Raw genomic sequence first — 11,762 nt, 5'->3', positions numbered from 1 at the left:
CGTGTGGTTCTTGTGCCCTGCAGAGGTGTGCGCTGTATTAGAGCCTAAATACCACCATCCTCGTAGTCATATATGTCGGCATAGAATATGAGAACTTACGTAGCCGAGAAAAGTAGCCTACATGGCTCAGGAAACCAGACTTTACCGAATCATTCGCGCTCAGAAAAACACCGTGTATGCGAATAAACTGCTCATTTCCTTATTGCTCCATTTTTGGTTAAAAAAGAACGCTTCTTAACGTGCAAAGCTACGTCTGAAGCTTGCTAAGGTTACGAATAAGAATGTGGTCCCCGTTTTATAAGACTGTGAAAACGGCTAATCATTCTTCGAAAGCTATTAGAAAGACAATCGATATTTCATTCGATTCGATTTGCTTTTGGCACCATTCGAGCCCCATTTGATTCACTCTCAAAAGTTACTATTCACGCAACCATAGTGCACTCGAATGTAGCCTCCTTTGTAACCTTGCTCATGTGTATTTCACATGTCTTCCAGGCACGTGATCAAGCCTGACCTCGTGTCGCACGTGCTTCTCGCGCGCAGCTTGAACACTCAACACAACGCCCTCAGTTTTCAACAGTCCTTATCACACACCACGCAGCGCTTCGAGCAGTTGTCGACGACAGGGTGGCACGGACGACTCTTGTGGCCGTTTCAACCGCCGTTGCCGTTAAGCCCATTCTCGTCCAAGAAACTGCCGGAAGCATAATGTCGAAAACATCATTTATTTTCTTCAGTCTGTTACACGGGCGTTTTTCTTGCGAGACCACATTCATTGGGCACTCCACGCACTCACCCCCTTAAAAATAACATCCTCGCATTCACTGCCTGCCCCACAACGCTATTTGCCAAACAAGAAATAATGTAAAATCCTATTTCTGGGTGACCGGCGTTTTTACGTAACGCGAGATCAGGATGTTGTGTGTTGTCTGAAGAATAATAACTTCTTTCTAGTTCTCGCCATCTAAAAGGCTCAATCAGCGTTGATGAAACACAAGCGTTTATAATATGTATAATATGTATATGCAAATGATAGCCTAAACAGGACAACTATATTGCAGCAAAAGAAATCACGACGGAGCGCCTCTCTGTAGTTACGGGCTTCGCAGATGTTGCATAGCCTACATTGTCGCTGGTAGGTTGCATCTTCATTGTTTGATACCGTGCATAACATAGTTATTCGTCTTTGTAGTGTTAAGAGAAGAAATAATAAAACCACGAAATATTTCCGATCAGTCTTCTAGAGAAGTTGTATGCCTATGATTATCTACAGGCTAAGGTGCGGTATAATTAGCAAAGATCGCAGTAAACTAATGTTAACATGTTATATTACATTTATGTACAGGGCAAATCTGTTCGGGAATCCTTGCCGAAACATTTCTAGAGAATAAACAAGCACAGATGATGCGGACAAAGTGTAAAAACGCTATTGAACTGCAGCGCAGCTTAACAATTATACCGCAGTGCGCTCTAATCCATGAAGTGGCCTTTGGTGCATACCATGTCACTTTTTCGTAGATTATAAATCCAAATGACGCCAAATAATTGACTACATAGCTTGAATTACTCTCCCAGAAGTTATACACAAAGCGCATGTGGTAGATTGACTCCGAAATTTATGTTAGAAGGCGAATCGAATACTGAATCTACTTGCTCGAATAGTGGTAATTTTATTGAGATCCTGAGAATGTACTGTGTGAAGTCAGATGGAAGTTTGGGAAGTTGATTCACCAGTGGCGCCAGCAGAGACGGCATGCCACTATGAACGTGGGAAATTGACTGGACTAACTCTCGGTTTTGATCTGAGTAAAACTGAAAGGGCTGGCCACTAAGTTCAACACTTGGAGCGCTGCACTCGACGGAAGCAAAATGCCAGCTGTCCCTGGAAGCATCGTCACTTCAAGTTTTGTGTGTGCAGTCAGCTGACAAACTGTCATAATTCGTAAGTGGTCATTGCGGTTGATGTAGATACGCTGCTTACCTCACATCTCACGCAAAACGAGTGTCACAAAGAGAAAAGACGGCGGAGATTCCGAGAGTGGCTACGCACTACACTTTTGATGATACCGTTAGCCAAAAAGAAAGAAGAGCATAAATCCGTTAGAAATGATACCTAAACTTCATTTGAAATGTTTTCTTCTAAACCTAACGAGAATTTGTGTTACGACATTCAGATACATATAAGTTCACAACTCTAGGCTGTAAATCAGGGCATGATCTGCCATTGTGTGGCTTTTCTAATTGGTCGTCGCAACACATTCCCGTCTGCTTTTATAACAACGATATCTTGCGGAAAAGGCGGCGACCATAGTGTCCAACATTTCCTATAACCTCACATTATTAAGCTACATAAACTTGCTTCTATTTCAAGGAAGGCCGTAACATACTTTTTACACAGGTTCTCTCGGACACTTTTTCATAACTGCCCCAACTCAGTTTAAAAAAAGACTCGGGAGGCGGCAATCTCGTTACTACATTTTAAAGTTTGCTACGCGCAATCATCTTTATTGTACTACAAAACGAGTGACACACCTGTAGGTGACCAAGAAGGCTCGTAATGGCATCGTCACTTTCAGGAATCCAGCAATAGAGCCTGCTTTGGTATAAATTAACGCTGAAAGATGGGCGACGCCGGTAAAAAAACCGTAACATTACACTAGATTTTTTGCTGAAATCAACCTTTTGATATTCATGATACGCATTGTTGTAAGCACTGTTCCTTTTGATTTCTTTTTCCTTGCACGTACCGTTTTTTTCCAGTGGCTTTCTTGCGAAATATTGATCAGAATATGTTTATCGCGTCCCATTTTCGTTATCATTTTAAAAGCAGCCCCTTGTTTAGACATGGGTGTGTTTAGATTATGGTGAGCATTGCAGACAGCCTACGTTGTCAGCTAAGACAGCCTCGAGCTCAAGTCATGGAATCGCCTGGCAGACGTCACTGCAGCGTGACGCCACCTCGCATGCAGCAGAAGAAAGTTCAGGAAAGCACATATTATCGCTACATTTTAATACTTTGTGTGTGCGAACCTATGAAAAAGACAACGTGCTTACACCAAGCGCACACAAAAGCGTGACTACATTTTCCTGCGAGAAGACGATCTTCTAAACGAGTTTCCAAGCCTTCTGCCCAGCCGCCATCTTGCCTAGACAGCGAAGCAGCCAGCATGGCTTTGCACTTGAATGCTCCTTCTGAGAAGCCGTCTCCACCGGCTTCGTGAGAATTGGAACTAAACCTTAAAATGGCCGCTGTCCGCTTAGCTATCTAGTTCGCCATCTACGCTGATTATTAGAACAATGTTCAACTCACACAAACACGAGCGCACACGAAACTCGCGCGAAATTCAGCGCTCGTGTTTGTACGATTTGATGTTCGTCCATGTCTCAACAAGTGCGTACCGTTCGGAGTGTCAATGGCCAAGCCCACCAATGCCTGCTATTTTCAGTCGGCTAGGGCTTCATCAAGCGACGCATTATTGTAGTTAATTAAGGCACCTCAGGGTCTGTCCCATTTTTGTGTGCAATGTACAGTTATCCTAGAATCTTTGCTTATCATTACGCGCACGTGTTTCCGAATTATTTGAAAGTGATCAGGACTGTGCTCGAAAACCTTCTTGCTCTTTATGCTTTTTGCTCTTTGTATTCTTATTTCCTTTTCTTTTTCTGCTCTTTTGGTCCGAAATGCACGCACCTGTGCCTAATGTAAGGCTATTACTACATCGTTAAACACTCCTGCAGTGGCTGTCAAAAGGCAGCTGGCAGTATTGTACAAATAAATAAATAAAATAAATAAAACTAGGTAACAGAGTGCGTCCAAATAAGAGGTTTTGTCTGCAAGAATAGTTTTTCTTCTGTAACCGTGAAATGTGCTTGCGCAAAAGAAAAAAAGAAAATTCAGGAAGTGGGCACGATATCTCACTGCATCGTCGATAGTAACTAGAATAATGAGAATTTGTTCGCAGCATGATGCTAGTTCTGGAGTTTCTCGATACCTGCAGCAGGCGCGAGTAAAACGTTACACGTCAGCTAATTCTGACCATGCTCGATGCGCATAAGTTTGCGCGACGGGCCCGATTAGTGGCAGGTGGTAGTTATGGAAAATTGAGGATCTTTCAATTACAAGGGTAAATTTTCTCGCCAATAAAACCAGTCTTTTGAAACTACGTGTTCTGGTATTTTTTTAGAACACTCACTTCAGTATCTTGTTTGCGTTGTACGTTCAAATACGCGTGCGATTCCGGTCGAGTATTCAAAGAAGAATTTTGTGACTGTCAAGAACGGCAGCAAGGGTCCGTTAGTCTATGGTCTAGGTAAGTTATAACCCCCTTTGCATTCTTGCGCGTAATACAGGCATTTTTTTTAATTCTTTTTTCTTTGCGCTGGCCGTAAACCAGGTTTAGCAAGCTGTAGGATGAATTGTTTTTATTCAGTGCATCAACTGATCCATAAGTTGTGGTATAATCCTCGAGGTATATCGTGCCCTACCCGCACGATAAGTATGACGTATAAGGCGTAATATGTGCCGGAAAGAGTTGTGTAGTTATCGCTTATGGTAATCGAAATTCCAGTCTCGACATTATCACGAAATAGTCTCGAAATTAGCTTGCGAGTGTGATGCTAATTCGTTGCTTTAATATCTTTCCTTGGTACAGTCTGCTTGCATGTGCACTCCATCACTGTGTAATTCCAAGGACTGCTCCACTGTCGCGCACTCTATTCAAAGGCGGCACTGCCTACAGTATAGCGTTTCTACTAGATTCTACTGAATCCGTGACGTATTGGTGACAACTGACTATAAAGAGAGTAGCATTGCTGTACTGTATAGGGCCTTAAAATTGCAGATTGGCGAATTTCGAAGAAACGTAACCTACGACGACCACAGAAAGTGATACTATGAGCTTCAGTAACACCTTACGATAACGCCGCCACCTATAGTGTAATTTAGGACTTTTTGCTGGGCGAATCAGTGCATGGCTATGTTTTAGGCAGAGTTGCGCCGGAGAAAGAACGAAAACAGGGAAAAACTAGGTAAGCTAAAGGAGTGCAAACTATCAAGTGGGTTTATTTATGTCGAATCTGCATATATAAGAAGTGCTCACACGCAGCAAAGAAGGAAGGGGGGAATGAGGAGGAGAGGGCAAATCAAGCTTGCCTCGTGTCAACACAAGCTGCGCAGGAAATTGCGCTCAGCGTGATATAACGCCACAGAAATGTCACCTACGCAGTCATTGCCATTTTCCTTGATCTGACAAGCTTCTAAAAGCTCACGGGCAATGTTATTCTTGCTTCTGCCTAGAATCTGAAATGCGCCACGAGCGTGGTGCAATAAATCGCGCTAAAATGTGGACGAGTATGTGTGGGCCAAACAGGGCGCTGCGCGAATAAATTGCATGCTCATTTCGGAAGAGGCACACGTGCCCACTCGTTGCATTGCACGTAGACCGCTCTTCAACAGTGGTCAGCGCTGAAACATGAATAATGCCGGGTACTGCCAGTTCGGTTACCTAACACTTTCTGTACATGCGGCTCACCGCGGGCTCATCTATGTATATATATGGCACGCGTCTCTGCTTCGCCGGCGTAAAGTTCTCTCGCCGGCGTTTCCATCGCGCCTAGATCACGTGCACAAAGTTGATTTATTGCGCCAAAAAAACAGCACCGATAAGTGTTCCCCCGCTGTTTTGTGGTGTTGAAATGATCGGAACCACGCTCCCTCCTCCGCCGCCTACGCACTGGCAAAACGTGAGCGCCAGTGTGGCTTTCTTTTCTCGCACTATTAATGCCACAACTAACGAGACCTCACCAACTTGTGTAATAACACCTTCTAAACCTTCGTTCAAATCTGCGGTATGCAGCTCCATCGAGCAAGTTGTGACGAATAATTGTTTTGTTATTCGCTACTATTTAAGTAACTGTTTGATTGGTTATTATTTCCTTCATATTGCACAACTGAACTTAACCTACTATGAACTTTTGTAACGCTCCTCTACAGAGCTTTACTTTGAGGTACGTAAACTAAAGCCGAAAGTTAACGAATTTGTATCTGTGGGATTAAAATGTCTTCGTTATATTGGGTACCCGTTCAGAGCGTACAGACCGACAACGAATATCAGATATTCTCGATTGGCTCTGCTGCGTGATGCCGTACAGTATATCGCCACCGCAAGCCACTCATGAGCCAGCGAAAGCGTCTGAGTGTCCTCCCGCAGAGAGCCTAGTCAAGCCAAGCCACTGGCCAATGAGCGCACATGCATCCAGAATGCGCACCCATCATGCAAACAAGTTGCGGTATCGTCACCGCCCTGTTTGATTTTGCTGCCCGAGTATTATCAACCATTCATTTTGAACAACGCCGAAAAACACAACACAGGCACAAGGAAGAACACAGGACCATCGCTGATTGCCAAAAACCTGCTTATTGAAGCCCGCACAAACAGATACTATTCGCAACGGGCTGGAAGAGAGAAAGATGAAAGGATAGGCGAGTCGTCGTCATAAACTCTTGCTACGCTTGCGTCACAAACGAAAAACTATACAAATGTAAAATACACCATATGAACACAATCCAAACTAATTAATTTCTAAGGAACATTTGTACAGCGTTAAGATGGATAGTTGGTCGTGTTGATTAAGCATGATCTGAAGTGAAGGCGCTAAAACGACGGTGGACGAAGAAGGCACACACACACGCACACGCACACGCACACAAACACACACACACACACACACACACACACACACACACACACACACACACACACACACACACACAGGGCGCCTCTTCACAACAATGTTTAATCAGGAAAGAACGCCACTGATTTATACTAGGAGCGCAATCACAGTTTCTCAGTGCGCGTTCGCGTTCGTAATATGTCGGAGCGCAATACGTGGCAGAAGTGTTTAGCTGCGTCTCTGTTAGAAAAGCTGAAGCTTCTACCTGTAGACTACCTCAATAAAACTTGGTGCTGGGCTAGTTGGTGATGCATTCTTTAAAACTGATGGTAGCGCTAAAAGGACGGACACATTTCCGTTTCCTCGTCGTCGTGTCTTCTTTTCATCTTGTGTCCGTCCTTTTAGCTGTACCACCAGTTTTAAAGACTGTAGACTACCCTTACCTGGTAAAGGATTCTGCACAAATAGTTGAATACTTGTCTAGGCAGCCAGTAACAGAATTAGAGGCCCTTTCTGTAGATCTGAAAGATCTATATCATAGCATGGGGGGCCAAAAGCAGAATTGCTTCATTGCGTACAGGAAGGCATTGGCAGTTTCGGCTCCCTGCCTTTTCAGAACGAAGCTGGTATTCCGGAAGACAAATTCTTGGCTGTGCTAGAACTTTACCTGGCTTCCACCTATATTGAATGGGAGAGTCGTTTGTACCTGCAAAAGAGCGGCGTTTGCATAGGTTCGGGTTTAGCTCCGATCCTGAGGGACTTATTTTTAGCTCGTGCCGGCAGAGCCATTTCTAGCAGTCTCGAGGGTAATGGCGTAGTCAAAGTTTTTAGATTCGCTGACGACTTCCTAATTTTGGTAGATAAGAACTACAGTGACGCCGACTTGGTCGTTAGTCAAACATTGACGACCTCCAGGCAGATTTTATCTCCCATTGAAATGACCCATGAACTTTCGGTAGATTCCTCCATCATGTTAGATTGCTTTTAGCAAATAACCACGTCTGTCGGCAGTATGAACCTCGGGCTAGTAAACTTCTGCTACCTTTTAGTTCCTCTCACTAGTTAAACTCGCTAGTTAAACGCAGCATTGCTAACATGTGCCTGCTGAATGTTTTTAAGAAGTCCTGTTCACATCGAGCTGCGGCGAGTTTTCTTAAGCAGATTGATCGACTCGAAGAGGCCGGCTACCCGCAACCTGTTTTAGTTTCCGTTGCGGAAACAATCCTGAAGAAGCCGCGAACTCGCCCACCAGACCAGTTGTCACCCCGCGAAAAAGAAAAGGTATTCCCTACATACACCGCATGTCGCATAATTTGAAGAAAGATTGCAAAGCGAGCCAATGTAGACGTCGTGTTTTCAGCCCCGTGCAAGCTCTCTAAGCTATGCACAATGACTAACCCTTTTTCCCGCAAGGCATCGGCCGGTGTCGCCAAACACGATAACAATTACGTAGATTGTCAGGCAGGAGTCGTTTATGAGATACCTTTAGATTGTGGTAGAAAGTACGTGGGCCAAACAGAACAGTGCCTGAATGACAGGCTGAGGCAACACAATAACAAAGTCAACAATGGGAGGGAGGGCCACCTGGAAACTTATTGAAGGAATTGCAAATGTAAGCCAGACTTCCACGCCTGCGCTGTGGTTGCCAGAAGCCATGACAAATGGGTTCGATTAATAACTGAGGCCAAAAGCATCACTGAAGCAGGTGATAAGTGCGTAAACGTTGCGTCGATATCCCTATCACGCAAAGAAGTGCTTTACCTGAACGCGAATGCGCACTGAGAAACTGTGATTGCGCTCCTAGCGTAAATCAGTGGCGTTCTTTCCTGATTAAACATTGTTGGAAGTGGCGCCCTGTGTGTGTTCCTTCTTCGTCCACCGCCGTTTCAGCGCCTTTACTTCAGATCATTTGTACAGCTTTACATTTGTGACGCGTGCGCAGGAAGAGTTGACTGACGATGACTCGCCCACCCTTTCTTCCTTTCTCTCTTTCAGTCCGTTGCGAACAGTACATATTTGTGCAGGCTTCAATAAACACGTTGTGGGTACTCAGCGCTGGTCCTGTGCTCTCCTTGTCCATGTGTTTTTTTTTGCGCTCTTTAAAATGAATGGTCCGTACCAAGTAGCTCGCGCCCAAACCCTTCTAAATTATCAACCATGTCGTTCCTGCCTTCTGAGAGTAAACAAAAGCCGAACATCCGTCGAGTGCAGCGCACACAACGTTGCGCGCTAAGAGCACTAACGAAAGTGGTGACGTGCAAAGTGCGCCACGTACACCTTGAGACAGGCTTGGAGCCAGCCAGTGCTGCAAGAGTTACCTTACGCACCAGTTTTGTTTTAGAAAAGGCATACCACGACGCCAGTAGCTCGTCATGCAGCGCGTTCTGTTATTAATTCGTTGTTTTCGACAATAATGCTCGTCCCTCGGCAAAAGAATGACCAACTATCAACTGCTTTTGCGCACAATACACGTAAAATAAACGATTTTTGTTTGCCGCTCCTCAATTATCTACTCGAGTGCTGACTGAGCTTCCGTGCAGCTCAGAAGAGTAATTTCTTTGCCTAAGTATGCGCGAACTGACCCGAATCAGCATTGTATTGACAGTTATATATACTGCTTTGTGTTTTTAACAATGCTGAAGGTGCAAGACGGGTTAAAACTGAATTTTCGATAATTAGCTCGGGCCTGAAAGGGTAGATCTGAACCATTGTCGACAGAAATAATTTTACGCTGTTCTGAAACACGAATATTCCGAGGCGCTTACACTGCTCAAGAGTGTTCGAGAGGATTCGGTATTTGGTGTGATATTCGAAAGGCTCTCATCGAGTTCGTGCAAAAGGCTGGTCTGGATTTCAGACCTCGAAATGTCTTGCAAGTTCGTTCATTTCAAGAGCAGTTCAAATTCGGAGTTTCGTTCTCACCATCTACTATTTTCTATTTCTCTTCCACTGTTGATTTCCTTCGGCAAAGCTCAGTAGCAGGTCAGAGCTTTGATTCAGGCCAACTTTTTAGTTTTTATGTCATAATAAACGTCTCTCGCTCTCTGTAAGGGTGAGTGCTGTAATTGTCAAAGCGCTTATGAAACCTGCGACATGAACAATAAATAAGAAAGTTTCCTGCATACCTTAACTCTCTTTTTTAGTTAATAAATTCAGGCATGGAAAATCTTTTTTACTAAGCAACACGTGGAAGGAAGGAGGCGACAAGCTTCTTCTTTCCTTCACGTCATGCGTATTACAAAGGATTTTTCCTGGTGTAAAGTAATGCATCGCCAACCAGCCCAAGCAGCCGTCCTTTAAGGCAGGGTAAACAACGCGCCATCGCCAGGGCATCTCACCACAAGAAGAGCGCCGCAAAAGTGCAGACGGCTGCTCGTGATTTCGCTAGTAATCTCTCGTATGTTGTGAAAATTTAGTGTCACTGTGTTGCATAGGACACCTACTGTGACAATTCTTGTACGTCTTATTGGTAGCAGAATGCTCTAATGTCTAGAAACGCGATTCCTGCAAACGAATAGTACACAATTTGCAAAACCATTGCGTTTGCTTTTGCAGAGTCGGAAGTGTAATGTTATATCGAATAAAAGCCGACTGTGACCCAAATTAGGAAGGATGTGGTGTGGTTTATCGCAAGGTAGGCTCAAGAGTGATTGCTAGGGCCTGTCTACGAGTATATTTTTTTTTCAAGCACTTGACGCGTAGCCCCCGCATGTGAAGCTTGACTCCAATGGCAGCCTTGTCCTGTCGAACTGTAACCGTTATGGTTCTGGGTTAAACCAGATATGGCGTTTTGATTTGTCTACACAAGTGCAGGTTTTCATACATGTGTGTGGTGCTCCTTTCGGTGTTCAACCAAGGCTTGAATGGAAGAAAAATGGTCACTTAGACTTACTGTAGGGAAGTTGGGTCATCGTTAGGTATAGCAACAACTTTTGAGCTACACTGGGATAGGCACGCAGAAAGGAGTTCATGCCGCAAACAATTATTCAACAACGCCAACATTTGCGGTCTTTAGAATACTGCAATTTTGTGAATGGGCGCATCTGTAGTGCTGCCACAACTACTGCAACATTTCTCAGTAACGCAAGTATGTACTCAGTCCTTAACAGCGCAGGTCACTTATTTGTTTCCGAGGAAAAGCAATTGTTGAGGTGAACGTTGCTACAGTGCTTGCCCGTGAACTAGCAGCCGCGAAGGCATCCTGAAAACGAAAAAAAAAAAAAAATAAGACAACGACAGCAAAAAAAAAAAAAAAAGAATCGGCCTGTCGTTTCTGCTAAGTGCGGTGACAGCAACAAAGACGCTTTGGTTTGGCATGTATTCCGAAGAAAACCTAAGATCTCCTAGACGGCGTGTCTCGAGATGATGCAACTTGGTTTCTCTTTGTCGGCGACAGGGGGCAGGCGAAACGGCAGAGGCGAGTATATCTGGCGAAGCGGGATCGTTGGTCGTCCTGAGTCGTTGGCGCCGTTTCCCCTGGCACGAGGCTTTTGTTCGGGACCAACGGCACGTGATGCGTCCACTGTCACGGCTGACTAGAGAAGTAGTGAACCCGAAACGATTTCTTCGGGCGCGAACGGGCAAACACAGTCGCCTGCCGCCAGCGTCAACGCGCAGCGGCCACAAGGCGTCGGAAGGCGGCTCACGCACAGGCGCAGCAGCAGGCACGCACAGGCTGATGACGTCAGTCCGGGGAGTTGCCGCGCGAAGACTCGCTGCCGGTCATCTGTAGATCGCTCGGTGACAGCGGCCGGTACCGGCGCCTCCTGGTGTAATGGCACAAGGAAGACGGGGAAGAAGAAAACGAATAAGAAGCGCCATTTTGCAAGTGCCGTCGAACAACGTCCATTTCCACTGAATGATTGCTTTTCGCAACGTTTAACATAACATTCTGCCCAGAGCAATGAACGTTCTTGGACACATCGGTGCCTGCTGCGGTAAGAGCGTAAATAAGACCACTCTCAGCTTGCGGCTAAATTCGCCGAGCGCATAAGCCGAAAGCCCGGAATAAATCCAGCTGCGACATTGTCTTCATCTTAATCGGTGACTGCCTTACTTGGTCTTTGTAGATGTGTCACCAGTATACGTGA

General features: G+C 45.1%; 1 protein-coding gene across 2 annotated transcripts in view; it reads right to left on the bottom strand.

Moving 5' to 3' along the window:
- Positions 1–709: 709 nt before the first annotated feature.
- Positions 710–11,762, bottom strand: part of Asator (tau-tubulin kinase asator) — a 364,070-nt gene continuing 353,017 nt past the window's right edge. For both annotated transcript variants that reach the window (XM_050182415.3, XM_072289151.1), the window contains exon 13: positions 710–11,438. In XM_050182415.3, coding sequence (XP_050038372.3) covers positions 11,357–11,438 — 82 coding nt within the window. In that variant the 3' untranslated portion in view covers positions 710–11,356. The remainder of the gene's footprint in view (positions 11,439–11,762) is intronic.

Source organism: Dermacentor andersoni, chromosome 7 (genome assembly GCF_023375885.2).
Source record: "Dermacentor andersoni chromosome 7, qqDerAnde1_hic_scaffold, whole genome shotgun sequence".
Lineage (NCBI taxonomy): Eukaryota > Metazoa > Arthropoda > Arachnida > Ixodida > Ixodidae > Dermacentor > Dermacentor andersoni.
The sequence above is the reverse complement of the archived record's forward strand: the minus strand, read 5'-3'. Positions and strand labels throughout refer to the sequence as shown.